Below are 25,458 nucleotides of genomic sequence, written 5' to 3'. Positions count from 1 at the left end.
AAGAGATGTGCTAGTCCAGGCCTTTAAAATCTGGGTGCCTTCGGCCCTTCAATTATCCCCTAAGAAGAGGAGCATGCCAAAGGCCAGGTCTCATTCTAGTTTTGTTCCAGTTCATGACCCACAGAGGATGATCTCAGGGTGAGAGGACACTGAGAGAAGAGGAAGAGAGGGGACATTTTAGTGAGTGCTTTTTGCAAGTGGGGCAATGAATTTTCAACTCTTGTGGAAGCAGTGAGAGGGCCTGGGAAGAATGGATGTTCAGAACAGAGAATCAGAGGCAATGACACAGCACAGAAATGCTTCCTCTGATCCTTCTTGTTCACTGAAGGCAACTGGTTATCTTTTTGTTGCCTCTGCAGCAATAGATGGGGGAGTCTTAGGGGAAGAGAGACCCAGAGGTGTAAAGGAGCCTTAGATTTATGGAGGAAGAGCTGCAGCCACTGGAATTGCTGGCTGGTTTAAGATAAATCCCAGCCTCCCACGTTTTGCTTAATAACAGCAGACTTTTCACGGCAAAGCATTAATGGAGTCCAAATTCCAGCCAGGCTTGAGAAATCAAGAGTAACTCTCTCTCTCGATGTAATGGTTTTTCAGGCTCTTGAAGACATTGTCCTCCATTAAAGAAAAGAAATTTAAATCCCTCTTGGAAGAACAAAGAAAATGTCTTGGCTGATAAATGAAAAAGATTCGAAGTAAAATGAGGAAAAGCTTGAGGGAAGAATCTCTTTAAAATTTTACCAGATTTCTCCCCACTATGATCAAAAGGGGTCAGAGCTTAGCCTGCAGCTTCAATTTTCCAAAGAGAGAACGTTACAACCTGAAATATTGGTTATTTGCCAAGACACACACTGAAAGGGCCACTTGGCTACGCGCAGAATTGAGCGTTGGATCCCAGGATGATAGTTTTAGGCTTGCTCCGCGAAAGAAGACAGCACTTGCCACCCCACCCACCACCTCTGCCCTAGGAGTTGAACACTTTCTGCGGTATTTAGGAGAATCCAGGGGAGATGTTGGGGTCAGGGAAATAAACCCCCTCAGCAGTAACTCCAGCCTCCCTTGCGTTTGTTTCTTTGAACGTGGAGCCGCCGCCCAGATACCCGTTCTCAGCTGAGGTCCTCAGCGTATTTTCTTGAATTGCTCTTGGAAGTCTTTTCCTGGGGAGCGGATAGCCCGAGTTCTAGAGATTTAACTGCTTTTCCTGGAATAATCTCCTTACAAGACCCGTTAAGCAGACGAGGGACCGTGGAGACGGATGAAGAGGACAGTGGGGGCAGGGAGGCAGGGAGTGGCCGTGTTCCCGCGGTCCGCTGGGATCCGGCGGGTCTGGGGTGAAGGAGCTGGGGCTGGAGCGGTTCCAGCGACTGGGCAGTCCGGGTCGCCGTCCGCCACCTCAGTGCGGAATCGGAGCTGGACTTGCTGAGCTCTCCTCCCCCTCCCCTTCTGCTTCCTCTTCCCCCCTCCCCGGAGCGGCGGCGGCAGGAAGCGAAGCCAGGCTGAGCGACTGCGAGGCGAGCGGAGGAGCCGGGATATGGGGAGTCAGCGCGGGCGGCGGGGCGCGGAGCCCTCCTGGGGGCCCAAGAGGGGAGCGGCCCCCGGCGTTTGCTAGCGCGTGAGGCGTGGGGGAGCGGGCGCAGGGCGGCACGAGCGGAGGCGGAGGCGCGGCCGGGCGTGGAGCTCGGCTGGGGAAGCTGCTGCCTCCGGCCCTGCCCAGCTGCCTCCACCGCGGCCGGTGGCTATGGAGCTGGCGGGTACCAGACCCGGGGCGACAGAGCGTACACGGCTCCGGCCGCCCATGTCCTGCCTGCTGCTGCTGCTGCTTCTCCTGCTGCTACTGCTGCTGCTGCCGGGCCCAGCGGCCTCCCAGCTGCGATACTCGGTGCCGGAGGAGCAGGCACTCGGCGCGCTTGTGGGCAACGTGGCTAGGGCGCTGGGGCTGGAGCTGCGGCGCTTGGGGCCGGGCTGCCTGCGCATCAGCCATCTGGGTGCGCCCAGCCCGCGCTACCTGGAGCTGGACCTGACAAGTGGAGCGCTCTTCGTCAACGAGCGCATTGACCGGGAGGCGCTGTGTGAGCAGCGGCCTCGCTGCCTGCTCAACCTGGAAGTGCTGGCGCACAGTCCCGTGGCGGTGAGCACCGTGGAGGTGGAGGTACTGGACATCAACGACAACTCACCGCGCTTTCCGCGGCCCGACTACCAGCTTCAGGTAAGCGAATCGGTGGCGCCTGGAGCGCGCTTTCACATAGAGAGCGCGCAGGACCCCGACGTGGGCACTAACTCGGTGCAGACCTATGAACTCAGCCCCAACGAGCACTTCGAGCTGGACCTGAAGCCCCTGCAGGAGAACAGTAAGGTGCTGGAGCTGGTGCTGCGTAAGGGCCTAGACCGCGAGCAGGCAGTCTTGCACCACCTGGTCCTCACAGCTGTGGACGGAGGCAGCCCAGCCCGCTCGGGCACAGCGCAGATCACTGTGCGGGTCCTGGACACAAATGACAATTCTCCCGCCTTCGACCAGTCCACTTACCGGGTCCAGCTGCGGGAGGACGCGCCCCCAGGCACCTTGGTGGTGAAGCTCAATGCCTCAGACCCGGATGAGGGCTCCAATGGCGAGCTCAGGTACTCCTTGAGCAGCTACACGTCGGACCGGGAGAGGCAGCTCTTCAGCATCGATGCCAGCACGGGGGAAGTGCGGGTAAGTGGAGCGCTGGACTATGAGGAGGCCTCTTCCTACCAGATCTATGTGCAGGCCACTGACCGGGGTCCAGTGCCCATGGTGGGTCACTGCAAGGTGCTGGTGGACATCCTAGACGTGAATGATAATGCACCGGAGATGGTGCTCACGGACCTGTACAGCCCAGTGCCGGAGGATGCCGCACCCAACACCGTTGTGGCCCTTCTCAGTGTCAATGACCAAGACTCAGGTCTCAACCGGAAAGTAAGCCTGGGCCTGGAGGCCACATTGCCTTTCCGGCTGAATGGCTTTGGAAACTCCTACACACTGGTAGTGAGTGGCCCCCTGGACAGGGAGCAGGTGGCTGCCTACAACATCACAGTGACAGCCACTGATGGGGGAGTACCACAGCTCACATCCCAGCGGACCCTGCAGGTTAAAATCTCGGACATCAATGACAACCCACCAAGCTTCCTGGAGGACTCCTACTCCATCTACATCCAGGAGAACAATTTGCCAGGGGTGTTGCTCTGCACTGTGCAAGCCACAGACCCAGATGAAAAGGAGAATGCAGAGGTGACCTACTCCCTCCTGGAAAGGGAGATTCAAGGGCTGCCAGTCACCTCCTATGTCTCCATTAATAGTGCCAGTGGCAGCCTTTATGCTGTCAACTCCTTTGATTATGAAAAGTTTCGGGAGTTCTTTGTGACTGTGGAGGCCCAGGACAAGGGGAGCCCGCCACTGAGCAGCACTGTGACCGCCAACGTGTATGTGGTGGATGTGAATGACCATGCCCCTCATATCCTGTACCCTACCTCAACCAATTCATCAGCAGCCATTGAAATGGTGCCTCGAACTGCCCCTGCTGGCTACCTGGTCACTAAAGTCATAGCCATGGACTCAGACTCTGGGCAAAATGCTTGGCTCTTTTACCATCTGGCCCAGACTTCTGACCTGGACCTCTTTAAAGTCGAGCTACACACAGGGGAAATTAGGACTACCAGGAAGATGGGAGATGAGAGTGGAACCACTTACAACCTGACCGTGGTGGTCCGAGACAATGGAGAGCCATCACTGTCAGCCTCTGTGGCCATTACGGTAGCTGTGGTGGATAGGGTTTCCAAAATCCTCCCTGACACTCAGAGACATGTGAAAAGACCTCGGACATACTCTGAAATGACACTTTATCTGATAATAGCATTAAGCACAGTGTCTTTTGTATTTCTTTTGACAATCATTGTTTTGAGCATCATCAAGTGTTACCGCTACACCGCTTATGGCACCACGTGCTGTGGAGGCTTCTGTGGAGTGAGGGAGAGGAGCCCTGCAGAGCTCTACAAACAGGCCAACAACAACATCGATGCCAGGATACCGCATGGCCTCAAAGTGCAGCCTCACTTCATTGAAGTGCGGGGGAATGGCTCCCTCACCAAGACCTACTGCTACAAGGCCTGTCTGACAGCAGGCTCAGGGAGTGACACCTTCATGTTTTACAACACAGGGGCACAGACAGGACCGGGGCCTGGGGGAGCCCAAGCAGCAGCAGGTGACAGCCGGCACCTCACAGGCCAAAGTGGGCAGAGTGCTGGGAACCTGATTATTCTAAAAAACGAGGCTGTTTCTCAAAATGAGGTGAGATGGTAGTCAAGGGGTCTTCCACAAAGTCATGCACTTTTCACAACACCCCAATATCATGTGATTGGCTTCATTGAGCTGTTAACAATGACAAGGGTTATCTGGTAAACTGAGTATGTAAAGTACCTGTGATTGGATTGTAACCTGCTGTTTCCTCTCTAGAAAAGTGTCACTAGAGGATTGTTTTACTTTGCGTTTTCTTTTCAAATATAGGAAGACTTGACCATAAAATTGTTCTAGAAGTGAGGCCCTGTCTTGAATATGTGATGTTAAAGCTCAGCTCTGTGGAGAAATAGCATAGGACTGAGAATAAGATGATACTATAGGGAGTAATGTTATGAGATTCAAGGAGAAATGGCCTCTGTGTCATCTACAAGGAAAGTTCTCTTTTGAAATCCTTTAGGAGTGTTGTTTTCAAAAGCTCTGAGACCTCTAGGCGCTGTGGTGGTCACCTCTGTCTGCTGTCTCTGTTTTTACCTTGGACTCTCTACAGTGAAAAGCATCCAGTTAATATTTCTGGTAATGACACTGAACTAATGTGATAAGATCTAGAAATTCATGTCACGCATGATAAAACCATAGAAAGCGGACCTCACCCTGAAGACGAACTTTGTTCTGGCTATTTGCTGTTGTGCCTCTTCTGTAGGGGCTGTCAGAGGAGGTGCGTGATGATAAGGCAGAGAACCGAGAACCAATTTGTCTGAGCATGCCAGGGAGATGTGAAAATGAATGGAGTAGGGATGTGGGGGTATGGCGAAGACCAGGCAAGCTGGGAGTGGGGAGAAAGATGAGGGGGGAAGTCACCTATCTTGGCATAGTGTGAATTCATTGTAAGAGAATTTCCCTGCATTTAGCTTAAATGTAATCTTCTGATTGCCCGTTGACAATTCCTAAGGTTTGGATGAGCTGTGAAGCAGCCTATTCAAGCCCCCTCATGTCTTTGAGATAAATGGCAGTATTTTAAACAATATTCAATGTCTTCCAAAGCACTTGTTCATTTTCTGGTTCTAACATTTAGTTTGCAATAGTTACCAAAGCCTTGGAAAGTGGATGGTTTACTGTGCATGAAAGACAGGTGTTAGTAAATACACTGGTTTTAAAAATTTTAAGTAACCATACGGCCGGCTTGCTCATTATTATGAAGAATGTATATACAGTGTTAGACAGTGCGTGTGTTTAGGTAGTGTGTTTCTCTCCATATGCATGCTTGAAACAATGGAGTTCTGCTCTGTGAGACTTTAAACTTGGATTTCAAATTTTTGTCCCATAAATAGTAATGAATTGTTTCTTCCCCAACAACTATTTTGTAGTTAGAACTTCTAGAGGTACTACAAAATGGTTAATAATATTTGTCCCTCCTATATTTTTTTGATGCACTTTCATTGACATACTGCTGTCTTTTTATTAATGCCTGTAGTTTCACATTCTAAATTCATACTTGTCTTCAGGAAAGTAATGCATAAGCACAGGAAAAAAGAGATGGCTTGAGAGAATTTCCAATGGACACTGTGGGTAGATTTATCAGAAGAGCCTGATGTTAGTCAGTCCTGAGTGGCCACAGGAGGTAGTTTGCAGATTAAGAAAAACAGGAGGGAATCAAAGAGGTTCCAGAATTCTTTAGATCATAGCTTTTGGAAGCATGTAAAGGGGCTTAGTTTTATATAAGGATGCTCTAGGTATTTGCTTAACAAATTTCTGTGACGTCCTTTTGGGGCCTGGGGTGGACCGCGGGTGGTGAAGAGGCTCGGATGGAGAGCAGGCCAGGCAAGCTTTGCCACCAGCTGTGAGCTGGAAGCTCAGGGGAATAGCACTCTTACCCTCCCTCTCCTGGCGCAAAGCTTGGGGCAGTTTGATGCATGAACTATTTCTGTCTTACACTGACCTGTGTGTTAATATGTGCCTTGGTTCACAAACCTTTAATCTAGGGAGAAGGCGATGTCAGAAAAAGTGCTTACTCTTGTGGGATTTTGCCAGGAGAGTGTGTGATTTTCATAAAGGCAAATTCTTGCTGGACACTATTGGAAACCCAGTGGAGAGTCCTAAGATCTACAGCTTTAGGGATTATTGCAGTTATAGGGAGGGAGGGCGTCATGTTGTCATAGTATGGCAAAATGGGGACAAAAATCACTCAACTCTGAAAGTCATCACTGCTAGATCAACCTGTTAAATTTTCATGTTAGGCTTTCTCTCTTCTCTGCCCAGTTACTGCAGATGGCAGGAGAGCCCTGGGGTGCAATTAATTCCACGTGCCTACTTTACAATTAGATGGGGATTGGAAAGGATGAGTAAGGGAATTTGCACTCACTGACCACCCTGCTGTATCAAAATGTTCTGCATTGCAATACACGTATGGTTTCCGTTACCTGTGAGTCCTAAGCAAATATTTATTGTCATTTAGCATATGAGGAAACAAGCTTAGAGAGGTTAAGTCATACACAGTCACACTGCTAATGTTTTTTTTTCAATTAAAAAATTTAAATCGAAGTACAGTCAATTACAATGTGCCAATTTCTGGTGAACAGCACAATGACCCAGTCATGCATATACGTATGTATTGCTAGTGGTATTTTAAGTCATGCCTGTCTGACTCCAAAGACTGTGCTTTTGAAATAGTATGAATAGCCAGAAATCCTAATGTTTATATTCCTTTTGATGAAGGATACTCAGGCATGTAGACTACCACTGATTCACCCAGTAGTGTCATTTAAATGCCCCAGAAAAAGAATTCTTTCCATTGAAGTAGGTCACCAATGGGAGGATCAGTGAGTAAAAATGTTACTACCAAGCTGTTATATTTGTATTTGTTTATCCGCATTACCATTGGCAAAGCCAGTTAAGATCTTTTAGCTCTGTTCTTTCTCTCCTTTCTTCCTGGTTGCTTATTAAACATCAGCATTTAACACCAGACTCATCTTTTGATGGATTTCACCTCCAGGAGGCTTATTTCATGAGCCACTTGTGCAGTGAGATTTTTGAAGTAACTATTTAGCAATGGGGCAGAATTTCTCCTTGGAGAGATCTGAAAACAGAGTATAGAATGCGGTTGGTGGCGTTTTCAAAGAACCTCCAAGAAAGAGAACTGAATCTTAAGGTGGATTCTGTGCATGTGTGGTCCCATGACCGCTGGTGAGTCATTTTGAGTGCTCTGGGCAGATTTGTCTGGCTGTGCCTCAGTGGGACCAGTTGGCACAAGATGTGGAAATCACAAAAGAGCAGCAGAAATGAGTTAAGTGTACATTCACGTAGTATAAAGCAATTTGTAGTCACCAGATCATCAGCTGTTTTTGCCATTGTGTGTACATACTCCTCCAATTCTTGATGTCGTAGTAACCTGAAAGTGTTAATCCTTCTTTCAGTGGCACTTAATTAATTTCCCCCAGGACTGGCTTTTCCAGCTGGTGACTAATTCTGTCCTGGATCAGAATTTACGCTTAGTGTAAAGTAGCATCGTGGTGAATTTATAAAAACTGCACAGTGGTCAGAAGAGGCAGGGAAATTGTATCTGAACTTCCATTTCGTTGTTTCATCCTCTGATGGTGACTTTTGAATGGGTGAGGCTGTTTTCCTTTTTGCCTTTTTCGTATTGGTCATAGGACTGTTCTTCTGAGAAAAGGTTTATTTTATTCGGTCTGAGAATACAAGAATTTCTTCAGATTACCGCCCCTTCCTCCCTCTTCTGCTGAGCTGGATGAAATTATTGCTGAGCTCTTCTCTGTCTCTATCTTGCACATATTCTGACTGATGAAGAAATCTATTTATTGTAGCTCGAATGTCATTGGCCTACCCTTTCGTCTGACCCAGGAGTAAGCCCTCACATGGGCATCTGGTCTTACTCAGAACACTCTGCAGGGACACAGCCTGGCAGATTATAAATTGTCTATTGGCATGCTGTCTGCTTGACAGAGTAGCAGAGTCGGTTCTGGATACTTGCCTCGGTTGGCCACCAATTTTTGCTCTCACTGAGAGGTCAGGACACTGTCAGTTTGCAAAGGTTTGAGGGAAAATTACCATCACCAAGCCCGGAAAGTTTAGCTGAATTTTATAGGGATTTACAGGTGTCTCCAAATGTGGCTTTTGTAGGACTTCTCCGGGCTCGATGCTCCCGTGCATGTTATAGTCTGAATATAAATTTTGTTTATTTGGATGATACTGTTTGGAATATTATCTAAAATCATGATTTCAAAAGTCAAAGGTCAAGCGGATTCCTCAGTAGTATTTTAAGTCTACTAGCCTAAACATTATACAAGTTTTTTTTTCTTTCAAGAATCTGAACTTCACAAATGCAGAGAAATCCCCACCACTGCAAAACTGAAGAAAAATATCAGTTCCTTGGCACATAAGCAACATCAGTTCCTTTCTGGCCTTGCAGGGTCAGACCTCTGGGCTCCAGGGAAGTGAAACTGTGAGTGGGAGAGTAACTGCTGTGCTGGCAGGCTGTGCATCCAGAATTAAGCAACCTTAGCATTTTCTGTTGTACTGGAACCCACTAGGTATGTTTTAAAGTTATGTATATTTTATTTTCCTGCTCTGTGGATTAGGGTCACAAATGACTGTTTTCAGAGGTGAGTAGTCACCTGAAATCCTAGTTATCACCTTTTCATTTTGATTTACAGGAAGACTAATGGATAACATAGCAATGATTATTTTAAATGTTCTATTCCTTTTTGCCGTCATGACCAACAGTTTTTGTATTCATTTTCTCTTGCTCTATAATCAATTAGCACAGTTAAGAGGTTAAAAACAACACTTATTTATTACGTGCGCGATTGGACTGGGTTCTCTGCTCAGGTTTTCAGAGGCTGAAATCAACATGCCAGCCAACCTAAGTTCTCTTCCGGGGGCTCTGGGGAAGGATCTGCTTTCAAGTTCATTCCAGTTGTTGGCGGAATCCATTTCCTTGAGAACAGAGCTCCCCGTTTTCTTACTTACTGTTGGCTGAAGGTTGCTCTCAGATCCTTGTCCCATGGCCCCCTTTATCTTCAGAGCTGAGGAATATTTTAATAGTGGAGAATATTTTCTCATATGGTATCCCTCTCATGCTTCAAATCTCTCTAATTCTGTCTCTGATCTCTAGACCCAGATTTAAGAAGCTCATGTGATGAGGTCATTCCCACCCAGATAATCTCCGTTTTTCAAAGCCAGCCGTGCCATGTAACAAACCTAATGGCAAAGGCTCATCATATTCAGTCTTGGAGATTATACAGTATGTATTAACCAGCGTGTAGGAATCTTGGAGGCCATTTTAGAATTTTGCCGATCATAATTTACAGCAATGTTCACAAAATATCACAGAAAAATTTAAAGTGGATACATTCAATAAATTCCTACTAGGAAGGAAAAGGAGATGCTACATGTAGTCTTGTTTCTCAGAGGACCCTTTATTCATCATGGATTTCCATGATAGGAAGATAGCATATTACTTCACTGAATAGTTCTGTGAGTTTATGATTGACAAAGGGTATTTAAATTTTTTTTTAATTGAAGTATAGTCAGTTTATAACATTATGTAAATTTCTGGTGTACAGCATAATGTTTTAGTCATACATATACATACATATATTCCTTCTCATATTATTTTTCATTATAGGTTCCTACAAGATTTTGAATATAGTTCCCTGTGCTATACAGTAGAAACTTGTTGTTTATCTACTTTATATATAGTAGTTGGTGTCTGAAAATCTCAAACTCCCAATTTATCCTTTCCCACCCCCATTCTCCCCTAGTAAGCATAAGTTTGTTTTCTATGTCTGTGAGTCTGTTTCTATTTTGTAAATAAGTTTATTTATGTCCTTTTTTCCCCCTTAGATTCCACATATGAGTGATATCATATGGTATTTTCTTTATCTTTTTGTCTTACTTCACTTAGAATGATGATCTCCAGGTCCATCCATGTTGTTGCAAATGACATTATTTCATTCTTTTTTATGGCTGAGTAGTATTCCATTGTATGAATATGCTGCAACTTCTTTATCCAGTCGTCTGTCAATGGACATACAGGTTGTTTTCATGTCTTGACTATTGTAAATCATGCTGTTATGCACATTGGGGTGCATGTATTGACAAAGGGTATTTTTAACCTATTTTATTTTAAACCTATCTTGGAAGAGGTGATTCAACCTTCTGTAGCTCAAATATTCTATAGTATAAATAACAAATAATATCACTACAGGATAAGTTAAATCTTTGCCATAATTTTGATAGAAGCTTACATGGATTCTTGGTCTTCAGTAATACTACATCACCCATGTGGACTACCTAATTCGGTTTTTCTACATCTGGAGTTTTGTGACTTATTCTACTAAAGGACTACACTTTGAAACATAAGAATACAAGGGGATTTTCACCAATAGCAATTAAGCAAAGTCCAGGGATGTACCATCCAAGTATTAGAGAGCTAAACATATGTCTCATTGTGTTAGGTATGTCAGTAGTTAACCACTCAACTTCAATTTTTCCAAGGTTAATCAAGTTTGGAGGAAACCTATGTACATTTTATTACTTTTAATTTTGTATCATTTTAAAATAAATAAATATCTGGGAGACTCAGAAGTAAAAAAGAAAAAAAAAATCCGTCATGCCACGCAAATGTATTTTAAAACACAGACTTTCACGTTAGGGGTACCTAAACACGATCGTCAGCCACACCTACCAGTCAGGTATGTAATTTAATCTCTCTAAAGTTCCAGATTTCTGATTTTTGTAATTCAAGTACAGTAATGTTGCCCTTGAATGATAGTTAATTTATTCAAAAACATTTTTTTAAAAAAAACCTACCAAATATCTGAACCCTACCATCTGAGGGTATAGCTATGTATTATGACTATCTGAGAATATTAATATGTTTTATGAACAAAGATATAATCCTTTTCATAGAATTTATGGTCTAACAAGAAGCTGTTTGGATAAATGCAGTCAAGTGCTTATCCCATTGCCTACTACCGTGTGGCTCCGTAAAACACGTTAGTTCCTTTCTTCCTTACCTGTTCCCTGCCTGATCTTACTGCCGTAAGATGTTTCATAACTGTGATTCTGGCAAACAAACCTCAGAGGCATCTTGTTGCTGGTGGACTATTATAGAATATAGCAGCATGATGAATTAAATGTCTCGTTGAGGAAGTGAGATGATGTGATGAACTGAGTTTCCTGGTCATTCCTGCTGAAACTGTGACTTTCAGCAAGATGAGGTCGGTTTTCATTCCAGAGATCAAGTTGCAGCAATTTTCATCATGAACATTACCCTGTTGTAGGAAAATTGGCAGCACTTGGTCAACAGATGTCAGAGTCTTTCTTGAAGGAAGGCTCTCACAGCTGGCAGGGTGACACGAGTGCTCCTGATGGTCAGGGAAAGGATGGTGATGGTGTGATTAATAAAAAGTATTTCAGTCGTATTTTCGGGTTTACCAAATGGTCTGCAAACATTTTCTCTTTTGCTCCCTCTGCTACCTCTGATGGAAAATGAGATCGCTTTCATTTCATCTAGATGGTTTTATGCTACTTTATGAGGAACATCAGTATCATTTTGTGAACTTGAAAGCCAAACCAAGGATGAAGCAGCTTGTATATTCATAGCCTGCCAACAGAATGGAAGGGGCCGGGGCGGGTACTTAGTGTATGCGGACATTTGAGGTAAAGTATCCTAGAGTCGTCGCTTTCTCTGGTCTTTGACTTTGGCTGAATCTTTGGATACCATCTAACCATCCCAAAGTCTGTCCAGAAGTTGAAATTCGATCACTTCTTCTCTGAATGTTGTGAAGAAGTATGTTTATGAAATGCCATGCATCCTTTGAATGAAAAAGAATGATAGTAATAAGACTCATTGATTGACATTTTTAAATAGTTTATTAGGATTACTGTGGCTTTGTGTCTCCCAAATATGATAATTATACTCCAGAGGAAAGTACCAGCCTCCATCTCGTCATCTTTTCACTCAAACAGACCTCAGTATTCAGTGACGAGGCCGCTTTAACCTCTGCGCACGAGAACACATGGAGAGGAACATCTGTCACAGATTTTTTTATGAAAAAATTTTTGCTAATGATACAAGAGAGTGATGGTGATTGATATTGCCCTCTGATTCCTGGGTAGCTTGTATGCAGCACGTAACTCCCAGAACAACCTTTGGGCGCCCACAGTTTCCTCTGTGTCCCCTCCACTTAGAATTGATAGTTTGTAGACACAGAGCCACGCATCTTTCTGACACACAGGTGGTGCAGAGTGAGTCAGGTGCCTCTTAGGTTTCAGCTCCTCCCTGTTAAACAGAGCTTAGCAAACAGTAATTGAATGAGAAGGCACAGCACTCAGAGGAGCTGGAAGCAAGTACGATTTTATGAAAAGGAGTATGTAGCGACACAAGGGCCAACTCTGCTGCAGTGTGTTTACCTCTCCCTTGGATTCCTCTTCAATCAGCAGAAGAGGCGGTTATCAGTTGCCGGCGTTGCGACTGGGCACATCCGTCCAGGGTCAAACATGCTGCAGTCTGCAAAGCCAGCCGCAGATTGCAGTCCTCTGCAGTCCAGCCAGACCAGCAGAGCTTGTGTCGTCGTGTGCCCTGTTAAAGCTGGAACACCAAACTGGGGACGTTCCCTTAACGGGGCATTTGAGAGCAAAAACAATGGAAGCTTTTCCTGTTTCAGAACAGGCTGTTCTTCCCCTGATGCTACTTTAGGAACACAGACCTGTGTTGAGCAAGACAAAGCCAAAGTTGGTCCTCACAGCATCACTAAATCCAGTTTTCCATGATACTTAATCTGTGTAAGGACCCTGTAAGCTAGTTTAATTTTCTCCTGAAGTGCTGTATAAGCGGATAGCATCTTAGAGTTGCACATGAAATGGCTCTTTCAGTACTTTTAATGAATGCATGGAAATATTTAAGAAACAATTCCTCAATTAACAGCACCACTGGGAGGTCAGTGTTTTGCCGTATTAACGAAAACTCCCTCTGTGATTTTGCAGCCACGACAGCCCAACCCTGACTGGCGTTACTCTGCCTCCCTGAGAGCAGGAATGCACAGGTATGTCTTTCCCTCCTCCTTTCACTCAGAAGTAACTGTACGTGTATGACTCAGATACTCTGTCTTCATAGGCCGGAAGCAGCTGTCAAAACTGAGAAGCTTAGATATTTTGCCAGGGGAATGCAATTATTTTTGTCTCCTGTGTCTTCCTTGAAACATTGTAAGTGGTCAGTGCCAAGTGCTTATCAAGTGCTGGCAAATAAGAGTCTCCTGTAACATCGCAGAGAAAGGCTGCTGTGTCCGTTCTCTCATTAAAATTCCTATAAGGAAGTCATTTCAACTTCTTTCATCCCTTCTCTACCTAGACCTTTTGTCTCTTCCTAAAAATTATAGTTAATACTGATGCTTTTGGACTTGAGTACATTGTATAATATATATCAAGGCAAAGGAGGGTATAGCTCAGTGGTAGAGTGCATGCTTAGCATGCACGAGGTCCTGGGTTCAATCCCCACTACCTCCATTAAAGAAAATTTCAGAAACAAACAAATAAATATATGTGCACGTGTTGTCTACCTTGACTTTCCATCACACACTGACTGTAATATCCTATTAACCACAATAATTGTTACTCTTGTTCATGTTCACCCCTATTAGAGTCTCCTTATCTTCTCCATCTTGTTGCTATCTTATTGCCCTCAATGACATGGGCTGTTCAGAGGACAAGCCATATGAAGGGCCTTTATTGAATATCTGGAGACCAAATCTAGCTTATTTTCAAATTAACCTAGAGTAATGGCATTACTCTGAGATGCAGATTAAATATAATTTTGCTTCTTCTGCTGTGTCTCTTTGACAGTAATTGATTAACTACCATTATTCCCAGAGCTGATCTAGTATTCATGCCATGGGGCCAAATAAAAGATTAATTATTTGTGAGTGTCTTTGGGAGACCAAATGGAGAGGGCCAAGAAACTAATGATCACCAATGACCATCAAAATAATTTAGTTTTAGAGAAGAAATAAATTCCAGACTCCAGCCCCTCAAAATATCTGGGTGACTCTTGAGTAGATCTTCACCAAGCTGATATCAGTTTCTAAAGAGAGAGCTTACAAAGATTATGTTGAGTTAATTAAAAGCTAGTTTTCATCCATTAAAATGCATTAAATTAAAGTGAATCAACATATTCTCAAGCATTACATTACAAATTGAGCAGAAATTGTTATAATGGGTGCTATTTCTGAACGAGAAGCAATCAGTGAAGACTGAACATTGGTAGTTGGCTTGGTGAGACATCACACTGGAATCTGGTCATAATTTTAGGCCAGAGGCACTCATGTAGATGCCAGAGTATGAGGTATCCGAAAGATGCTTTCTATTTGTTAGAAACCAGCTCAGCCTTTTGCCTGCATCTGAGCTATTGTGGTGGAGTCTTACCATAGGAGAAAACATGGTTTAGAATACCAACTCTTACTCTCCCAGCTGAACTAGTGCTTTACATGAAAAGTATCAATGTTGTAAGATGCACCCTCAAAACTACATTAAAATAACATTCTAAAACATATCATTTCCTCATTCCATTTTCAAGTGGGAAAAAAAAAGCCAAATGTGCTTCTATTCAGATTTCAATTCAGATGTTATGAGAGTCAAGTAAGATAAGAAATGAAATAAAAATTGAAACTAAATGTAATTTATTCCTCACAGCATAATACATTGGACATATGGTAACGTTGTGAACTTAATTAATACTCATCTTTTCCACACGGGTGCTTGGCTTCTTGACCTTTCCAGCCTCAGACATCCTGTTACCTGTTCCTTTGAAAATTCTGCTTTGAGCTGAGCTGGTTCCCAGGGTAGTTACATCTTCAGAACGAATCTCATTGAACCCACACAATTTGCTGGTAGGATCCAGGAACACTTGGAGGATATTAATATTTGGAAAAAAAGAGAAGATTCTAGGGTGTAGATAATGGGAAGGATAGGCACCGAGCAGAGCTTAATGAGTGAATTTCTAGTAGGCATGTTGTTTGAAGTCAAAGAGTAAGAGAATATTGAACTGAGATGACCTTCCTCCAACAATATTTCAGGTTTGCCTGCTCTGTCGCTCCTGCTCTGGCCCCTTCAGGCAGTAGTACTGTAAGCTTTATTTTAGTAACTTCATTTGCAAGATGAACCAATGTCTAGTTTCAAAGAGTCCTTTTATTTTGGTGAGGGTTTTCGTGGATCCTCTTTTCTCTTAGGGTCCTATTTGTCCCTTTCTTCATTCATTCATCCAGCAAAGATTTGAGGGTCTAGTATGAGCTAGCGTTAGACATACACAAATGAATATGATGTCCTCTCTGCCCTTGAGCAGTTTATGTTCTATCTCTACTTGTCTCTAAGGATCTCCCAGTTCACGTCTCACTCCCTGCAGTATTTCATGCTGAATTAATCTCTTCTGAACTGGGATCCATGAGTGATGGTGACAAACTTCCTCTGGTCCCAGAATATCTAGGGTGGTTCATCTCGGAGGAAAAGAGTAAAGAAAGAGTAAAGCAGAAAATAAAGTGAAGAATTAATCAGGCCAAACTGGAACAATATTATAGTTATCAGCAAGTAATGTTCGTATTTTCCTCTTTCCTATAGAGGACCCAAAGATAAGAGAGCCAGCCAAAGAGGCTTGGGGCTTTGAAGACCAAGCTCTCCTCATCTGCTTCAGCATTAAGATGTTAAAATGGCATTAGCCCTCTGATGGGCTTCCTGTTAGACGTAGTGAGCACCACGTGGCAGTAATGAAAGCCAAAATTGCTGTAAAGCTAAAACGTGTATCACCTGAATGGTATAGTGGGCGGGCAGTCGGCAGTGCTTTTGCAGTTTATACAAGGTGACTGCTCAGCGAAAATTGCTTCAGTTCAAGCATGAGTAGAAAGTGTTAGCTGCAGCCCTGCCTCCTGGGATGTAAGCACTTCCTGAGGGTGGGAGGAGAGCTGGAAAGGCATGTGTGGTCTCACCGTTACTTGGGTCTGTGTTTACTCAGCTCTGTGCACCTGGAGGAGGCTGGCATTCTACGGGCTGGTCCAGGAGGGCCTGATCAGCAGTGGCCAACGGTATCCAGTGCGACACCAGGTAAAGCCCCCAGTCTCTCCCTTCTTGCTTGGGTTCTGGAAAGCCATCGAATGACCCATTTTTTTTAGATTTTTGTAAGACCAGAAATGTTAATGGCTCTCTTTTTATTCTTTGTCCTTTTCCCTACATGCATGCCTTCCTTGCATATGTGATTATTTTGATTTCTACTTAATGTACTTCAAAAGTTGAAAACAGATAACATAAAGTTGCATGTATGTGTGTGAGAGTGTGTGTGTGTGTGTGTGTGTGTGTGTGTGTGTGCGCGCGCGCGCATGTGTAAAGTTCTTTTCTAAAATAACTGGGTACCTTTTAAATGTTTAGGCTCTCTGAGCTATACAGAGAGGATCTGGTGGCCTCAGAGATGACACTGTTAGCAAAGATCTTTTGGTTAAAGGCAATGGAAATCCACTCAAAATTTTAAGCAAAAGGAAGGGAGGGAGATAGATAGATAGATAGATAGATAGATAGATAGATAGATAGATGGAATGGAGTTTCTCAGGGAAGTGGAAAATTACCAGAACCAGGCACCACTCTCTTTGACTTCACGTCAAAGTCAGACCACCTTCTTCCCCGACATCTCCATCATTCTGCAGACTGACTTTCACTGCCTTGACGTGCACATTGCCAAACGTGACCACCTCACAGTTTCTTAGTTCAGAGGACCACTGGGAACTGATTCCTAATCCAGAATTTCAGGAAAAGAGAATCTGCGAGGTTGAATCAAGAACCCAATGGCTGGGTGAGCATAGAAAAATTGCTTAAACTTCCGTTTCCTTCTTTTCCTTATTCTTGCTCAGTCACTAAAGCAGTGTCGTGTAGTACAAATACGACTTTGGAGGTGCATCCCTGTGGCAGTTTTCAGAAAGGAAGGATTACAGAGACTGCAAATGTTGTCTACCGTAATCCTCTATTAATAGAACATCATCATGATGATAATAGTTACTAATTATTGAGCCATAACATACCCAGACATCGTGCTGTGCATGATCTCATTTATTCTTCATGACAATCTTGCGAGGAATTTATTATATCTATTTTACAAATGGGAAACTGGAGACACAGAGAGGTTAAGAAATATACCCAATTTCACATAGTTTGTAAGTGGTAGAGTAGGATTCAAACCCAGTGTGTCTAGCTCCCAATCCAAGTGTATCTAGCTCTTATATTCATAGCATGGCTGGCTTGCAAGAATCCACCCAAATTCAGATGCATACATATATACGTACATAACAGATTACATAAGTGTGTATGTAAAAAGTTCTTTCCCAGAATAATCCAGTGCCTTTCAAATGATTAGGCTATGCAAGTAACATGTGCAGCTAAGGGCCCATTTTTGCTGGCAGCTCTAAGGGTTTTCGTTGATTCTAATCAGCCAGCATTTGCTATTTATGAATGTTGTATAAATCAACCAAAAGTCACATTTGTCAAAAAAACAAATGCACAAGTTAAAGCAATTCATTAGAGAGCTAATATTGCCAGATGGCAAGGGGAAGAACATAAAATAGTTCATTGACAACTCTGCAACCCCAGCGCCAGTGACAGAGTGAAGAAGCGATGCAGAAGGAGGTGGTTTTAGATTAGACTGCCAGGTGTTGCAGGATAGGGCTGAGAACTACTCAACCCAAGCAGCCACACGAGATCCCGCCCTGCTTTCCCGCCTCCATTTCAGGGTTTTTCTTGTTCTCAGGGAGGCTTTGTAGGTCAGGCTGCTGAGCTCAGAACTAACTTTGAATACATTCTCCCCATCACTGATGATACTGGTTGGTGTGTTTTCCTGGGCAAATGGGAAACAGGAACTGTCTACTGATGATTTTATCTGCATCTGGCCCAGGTCTCTCCTTCAGGGTCCAAAGAATGTTAGGAACCCATCCTGTTGACAGAAGATAGGGAAGGAGGCACCGTTGCTTCCCCTCCCTGCTGTCCTAACCCCTCTTGTGTAATCCCTTCCGGCCAGGGCCGTGCCTGGCTGCTGACTCCCGAGTCACAGTTTTCATGGGATGAGCTGGACAGAGCTTACACCTTCCAGTTACTCCAAGGGCGACCTGACCATACTTTTCAGCATACCTCTGCACAGGGAGGTGACGTTAAAGAGATGCACCTCTGCCTCCTGCTCTGTTAGGTTTTAGGACTCAAAATCCATTCTGCACTGTTTGGAGTGAATGCGGCACAAAGATTAAGGTTATGGCTTGGGGATGGATCTGAATCAAATTCCAGCTCCAAACTTAACTTGCTGAATGTGCATAAGCAAATTGCTTAAATTCCTGTTTTCTTAATTACCCCATCTATACATCGGATATAATAATAACACCTATCTCATTGAGTTGCCATGACAACTGGAGAAGAAGGAAAGAGCTGAACATATATAGTATCGATAAATGTCTAATCTTCTTACTCCTTTTTTGCTGGGATATTTTTGTTTCATGCAGTCTCTGTTGTGGCCTTAGCTGATAGCATGGTGGCCAGAATTCAGTAGTTCTCATTTCTAAGCCCAGATACAGATCCTCCAAGACTGTCTGGATCATCCTGACATCTGTACAGTCCAGTCACCGCCCTAGCCACCCTCCTGGAGCTAGAATGAGATTTATTAGTTCTGCCTGAGAAAAAAGGAACATGCTGCAGAAAACTTGGCTGTTTGCAGTCGCAAGGAGAGCCTGCCTCCCCCTAATTTTGTTGCCCTTAGTGCTTCCTAATGAAGGTGCTGTTGCTTCCAAGAGGCTTCGTCTGGGTGCCTGAGTCTCCTCACACTTGTGTCTGAGGCCTTCTCAGGAGCCAGCACCTTTTCACACCAACACCAGCAGCAGCCATGGACAGAGAGAGAGAGAGAGAGAGAGTGGGGGAGCCTGCTGTGACCAGTCTTCCATCACACGTGTGCTCTGCAGTTGTTTTCCCTCCTCTGATGAGTTCTTTTGCGTTGTCATTAAACTGTCCATTTATCTTCACAGTCCACAGAAGCCGAGGCTGAGATGCTGCAGTCTGAAGGGATCAGCGGGGGCATCACCAGGTGATGTTTCCTGCAGGATTAACAAGTCAGGCATTAACTCTGTTAATCCTCATTACTGGCGCCTTTCTCCAGCCTCGCTTCTGTGTGAGCAGGCCTGGACCACAGGCTTCTTATGTCCTGAGTATCTCCCCGTGGGACTAAGCAGGGAAGGAAAAGGACCAGACGGGGAGGGAGTGCCACCAAAGTGGCCGCCTCTTCTTCGCAGGGAGGCTTGGGCTCGGGGGGAGGGGCTTTAAAGGGCCAGGCACTCACGCTTACAGCTCTGTAACATTCTCAGTGTGCAGGCTCTGAAGAGGCTTCAATGAGTGCCCCCTTGTGACAGTTCCTAGAGGGAATCCCTGGAGGTTATAAAAAGACTGTCCCAGCCTTGAGAGAGCTAGTCAGCCTTGGGGCGCCCGGCTGCTTTGCTGTCTCCTGCTGGTTCTTCCAGGCTCCTCTTCCCATGTTTCGTGGGCTCTCATGACTTACCTAAGGCAACAGTCAGTTCACTTTTGGAGTGGCAGATGTTCACTGTTTTCAAAAGAGCTCAGGGAATTCCAAACCCCACAGCACTGCCAAAGATAACACTATAGCTTGGCAAGCAACCCCCCAGGGGACCTGGGGCTGAACAGTGAAAGGTTAATGAGGTAAGTGAGGCCACGAGGGCAAGGAGGCTTAGAGAACCTTCATGTAGAGTGGCAAGACGGCCGTTCTGGTAGGACAATTCCCAGAGCTGCAACTGACAGCACCTACTGAATCAGAAATCTCAGGCTGGGGCCCAGCCATCTGTGCTTTAATGAGCCCTCCAAGTGATCCCAGTGACCCCTAAAGGTTAAGGGGTGGTATGGAGTTGAGAGTAAATATTCCTGAGGTTTCTGAGATCTTTGGAGACTCAGGCAGCAGGAGTAAGCATTTTGGAAGCAACTCCACCTTCATCATGAAGCGCTAAGGGCAGCAGAATCAGTGAATCACCTTTGCCAGGAAGGCATCTGTTTATCATTCTTGCAAGAAGCAGGAAGCCTTTTCCCCCCTGTATCAGAGAGATAATCACTAAGAGCTCAGACTCTGGGTCAGAGGAACCCTCATTTGAATTCTGGCTCTGCCACTCAGCAGCTGTATGTCCCTGGGGCCATGACTTAACTTTTCTGAGTCCCAGTTTCCTTCTCTGTAAAATGGAGATAATAGTAGGGTCTACCTTGTAGGGTTGTTGTGAGAATTAAATGAGATGATACACACATCTTACGGAGCCTGAAGAACAATGTCTAGTAAATGGTAGCTATTTTTATGATTTTTCAAAGTAGGAGTCTATCCTTCAACGTGAGAATTTAGGTCTGAGTTTTTCTGAGTAGTCTCTGTGGGAAGGCTTTATTATAGAGAAGATTTTTTTTTTAACAGCGCCTTTTTGTGTCCTTTGTGGATTGTTTTTGCCCTGGTTTGTTGCATCTCTTTACTCTGTGGAAAATGGACAGTTTTTGTGCCCTGGTTTTATAGGGAAATTCGTGCTGTTAGTTGTCTTAGTTGTCTGACAAAATCAACTCCCCATGGAGGGGCCCATGGAGACACCATCTCTGCTTCTTCCCCAGAAGGAAGCCATGATCCTTAGGTTTTTGGGAATCCATTTAGGAGCTCTGCCAACATGAATTTTTCCACTTCATGAGTGACTGCAGCCTCAGGCCTTGTTCAAGAATTTAGAAAGCATGCTGCTCCACTAACCTGCTCACCCTTAACGCCTGCTGTTGTCATGGCAACGATGGCCCTGGGAGGGATGTGCATATCCTTATCAGGAAAAAAATGAGATCAGTGATCTTTGTGGATGGGGCAGCTCCCTGCCGTCGCTATCCTCCACCCTCACCTCGCATTTCACAGCCGATAAGTGCCAGCTTGGTTTGGTGGTCTCCAGCCGAGACAAGTAAGCCCTCATGTAAGATGCGCCTTTACTTCCTGGGGGTGTGGCACTCGGCCTGTCTGTGGGAGTTCTTGTGCAGCTTATGTCGTGTGGTCTGCCCTGGCCTGGAGTGAGGGAGCAAGGTGGTGGGGGAAGAGGAATTAGAATCCTCTACCTCGGAGAAGCCACGAAGGTTAAGTCTTTGCTGGCTCCATCCATCTGTGACTTTCTTCATCTCCTCCTTAGAAGAACACTGCACCTTCTGTTTTTAATGGTCATGTAAATAGGAAACTGGAATGAAGACTTCCTGGTTCTTCTGAAATCTAACGTTTCTGTTTAATAAGTTGATTCTGAGCTAGTTCTTTCCCTCCACCCTGTATTTCCTGCAGATTCTTCCAGGTTTGGTAGCCCTGGACAGGGTATAGCCAGGCTTGGGCCATGATACATAATAAAAGAATTCCTTCCATAACAGTGACCCAAAACAGATCACATGCCTCCTGAAAATCCAATCCCACGGGCTCCTGGGCAGACACGCTGGAGAGTGTCGTGAGGAGAGAGGAGCAGCAAGACCTGTTCCCTTGGGCTGCAGCTGCCTTCAAACCCACAGATGCAGAGAAGCAGTTAATGCAGGGCCAGGAAATGGAGACTCATTATAGTCCCTTCGGGTACCACTGATCCGTCCAGTGAGCCTCTGGAGCAGCACAGTCTGGGCCCTGGAAACTTCATCATGAGAAACAACTTTTAATATGTCTTAGGAAAATAATACACTTCATGCTTCTTTTGTTTAAGACAGCAGAGTTTCTCAGTTACCCTCCCTTTTAGCTGAATTCTTAAGCCTCTTAGCAAAAGGAAAATTCAGGTTTCCCCTGGGGAGATCCTAGCGTCTCAAAGGACCAAGGAAGGGGGCTGTCACCAACCCTGCTCCCTGACTTGGCTCAAAGATGACGGACTACCTGTGTGTGAGAGCTTTGAGGGAAGCGGAAGCGGAGGGTGAGAGTTCGCACTTGGTTCAGGGGAAAGATATCTTTGATTGTTTGGAATTGGTGGGCTTGGAGCTCCTGCCTGGAAGGTGCCTGGACAAGAAAGACCTCTTTGTGACCTGGGTTGCAGGCAGAGGAGTAGTGATAACTTGTAATTCCTTTAAGCTCCGTAAGCTGCAGCGAGCGCTGCCCTCAGCCTCTCTGATTCTCATAAACTAGAAACGAAAGTCGGTCCCCAGCAACAGCCAGGGTCTTTAAGGATGAGTATTTTTAAAGAAACTCAGTCCAGCTTCCAGAAGAACTTGAAAAGTTCATTTTCTCAGAGGCAGTCAGCTTTGCAGTTGAGAAGGTCATTGCCTGATCTGGAGAAACATATTCAGGTCAAGCACTGGCTGGAGACCAGGGGCCTCTAGGGAAAGGCCATAAGCGAGCTCAGTGCCAGGAGGCCTGGAAATGAGCCTGTGGATTGGAGGGGCGCCTCTCTCGGCCTCGGCACTAGGGGCTTGCTACCCGCAGGCAGAGGAAGGACAGGGAGCAGAGGCGGGAGCCCTTCCCCTCTTGCCTCAGTGAGACCGAGAGCTGCCTCAGCAGCAGCCCTGCCTGGAAGGGTTGAACTCAGGGCGGGCGGGCTCGGTGGAGGCCTGGAGAAGGCAGTCCTGTCCTGGGGATGGCAGTACCTAAGGAAGTAAAGGAAAAAAGGATGTGTGTGCCTAGTATTAAAATAGGAAATGGAGAGCTTTGTAGAAGTCAGACCAAGAGGATAACTATAAAAGTTTAGGGGACGAAAAGGTAACTTTCAGAAACCAAATTTGGATCACAAGACAATGGGAATGATGAGAAGCGTATTGTATTAGCGTTGGGCCCCTTGACTGCTGAATCCCAAACAGCGTACCCTAGGCCTCCAGCTTACAGCTGCGACTGAAGGTTAAAAATACACAACCAAACAAACTTCAAAAATGTGAAAAGCCTGTTCTGTGCAGAAAGTCTGAACAAACATGTCTGTTGCCGATGGTCCAGGAAAGCCGGCCAGCTTGGGTTTACTTCCGACACTGGCCCAGTCCTATGTCCAGCGCTGCTGCTTTAGGTGACATCATGGGCCCAGCTGGGTAGAGAGGTGACAGTCCCCAGGTCTCCTCTCTTATCTTCTTTAACTGCATCATAGATACTGTCTTACCCAAGCACACGTGTGTCACGTCTCTGTCCCGGAAGCACCTGGTGTCACCTAAAGGTCTGTGACAAGGCTGGAGGCTTCAGCCAGTGTAAATGACTTACGTTATAGTCACATCAAGGTCCATGTCAGAGTGTTCTGGGGGGAGAAGAGCATCACCAGGTATGTAAACAGCCCTGAGGAGGACGCCCTTGAACCTGTGAGTTTGGCTCTGTGTTGGATGATGGACCACAGAAGACAGAAGTTCCTTCTCTCAGCTAACACCTGTATCAAGGAGGTATGTGTGTCGTTGGGGGGGGGGGTCCTTTGTTACTGAAGTTTCAAAGTCTTTAAATCCTGTGCTGTTGCCCTCCCTGGGTTGTAGAAATAGTCTTTTAGAACAAGAGAAAGGGAGACTTAATAACAGCTATTATTTATTGAGAACTGTGATAAGCACTTTATATGCATTGCTTACTCCAGCAAAGAGAAGTGACTGTTCTTCTTGTGTTTAGATGAGGAAAACTGAGGCGTGGGGGAATTACAGGACTTTCTTATGTTCGTCCTTCCTTACATCTAGTAATCTAGTGTTTTTTCCTCACTGTTACATTTCCAGTGTCAAGCCAGCTATCTAGTATAGGATGGTACTTAATAAATATTTGTTGAATTCATTAGTGAATGCAGTGGCCAAGACGGCATTTGAACCCAGGTTCGCCTGCTGCCAAATCCAGTGTATTTAAATAACATGATACTGTTACTTGGTTCCACTTGGGCGGTGAAGGAAACGGTTTGATAACTTGGAAAAGACTATTCACTGAGTTCCAGGCAGACTGAGGGGCCTGAATTACTTTCCCATTATTGCCGTAACAAGTTCCCACAAACGTTGTGGCTCAAAACAGCACACATTTATTATGTTACAGTTCTGGAGGTCAGAAAGACAGAATGGGTGTTCCTGGGCTAAAATCAAGATGGGTTCCTGCCACTATATAACAAGGATCCACTTTCCTTCAGTTTCCGATGCCTTGTTCCGCCCTTCCGCCTGAGCCCTCTCTGGCAGCACCTTTTATGTCCATATTTCAGCCAAAGTCTGTTCAGGATTGCTTAGGTATTCCCTGTGACAATATGTGTTTTCTCTGCCATACTCCTCACTTCTGAGTCTCTCTAGCAGAGTCACTGATACCCGTGTTTCCACCAACAGTCTTCTCCAGGTAATCTAGGTACTTTCTCCTGTGAGCCTCAAGATTCTCCAGTCTCTGCCCATTGCCCAATTCCAAAGCTACTTTCACATTTTCAGTCCTTTGTAAACAGCAGCACCCCACTTCCGGATACCAAGATCTGTGTTACTTTCTAGAGCTGCCATAGCAGAGGACCACAAACTAGGTGACTTCAAACAATACAAATTTATTACCTTATCATTCTGGAAACCAGAAGTCCAAAACGGGTTTCCCTGGGCTAACACCAAGGTGTCAGCAGGGCTGCATTCCTTCTGGAGACTCTAAGGGACGATGTGTTTCCTTGTCTTCTCCAGCTTTCAGAAGCTGCCTACATTTCTGGGCTTAGTGGCTCCTTCCTCTGGCTTCTTGGCACTTGTAAGTCTCACTCTGACTCTGACTCTCCTGCCTTCCTCCTTCCCTCTTAAGGACCCTCGCAATCACATCAGGCCCATCTGGATAATTAGTAGGATAATCACCCTAGCTTAAAATCCTTATTTTAATCACATCTGCGAAGTCCTTTTTCACCATGTAGCATAAGATATTCACAGGTCCCAGGGGTTAGGATGTGGGCATCTTTGGGGCACCATTATTCTGCCTACCTCAGGGTCTTTCACACGCAGGCAGAGGTGGCTGCGTGTGTGTACATTTCAGCAGAGGTGAAGGTAAAATAAGATGCATATGAGGACCATGAAGAGGGTGTAGTCAGTATGGACTAGACTTCAAGGGTCTTTTGAAAGCTGTTAATTGTCAGAAGTTTGCTGGAGACATTTTCATCACCCTCCCCTTTGCCTCCAAATTTTATCTAATTAAGAATAGAGGCACAGGCCCAATTGAGGGATCAAAGTTCACAGTCAGGCTTATTATTGGGAAAGAAGGTCTGGAGAATGTGACGGGGCCT

At 45.2% G+C, this 25,458-nt stretch overlaps 1 protein-coding gene across 5 annotated transcripts in view; it reads left to right on the top strand.

Moving 5' to 3' along the window:
* LOC102542125 (protocadherin alpha-C2) overlaps positions 1 to 25,458 on the top strand; it is a 168,443-nt gene that overhangs the window by 125,904 nt on the left and 17,081 nt on the right. For 3 of the 5 annotated variants that reach the window (XM_072956442.1, XM_072956446.1, XM_006204535.4), the window contains exons 2-3: positions 13,256 to 13,314; positions 16,269 to 16,357. In XM_072956442.1, coding sequence (XP_072812543.1) covers positions 13,256 to 13,314; positions 16,269 to 16,357 — 148 coding nt within the window. Of the gene's footprint in view, positions 1 to 1,223; positions 4,301 to 13,255; positions 13,315 to 16,268; positions 16,358 to 25,458 lie in introns of those variants that run through there. The other 2 variants (XM_072956430.1, XM_072956437.1) reach the window with 2 other exon arrangements.

Source organism: Vicugna pacos, chromosome 3 (assembly GCF_048564905.1).
Source record: "Vicugna pacos chromosome 3, VicPac4, whole genome shotgun sequence".
NCBI lineage: Eukaryota > Metazoa > Chordata > Mammalia > Artiodactyla > Camelidae > Vicugna > Vicugna pacos.
Note: the sequence above shows the minus strand (reverse complement) of the source record. Positions and strands in the feature narration are given on the sequence as shown.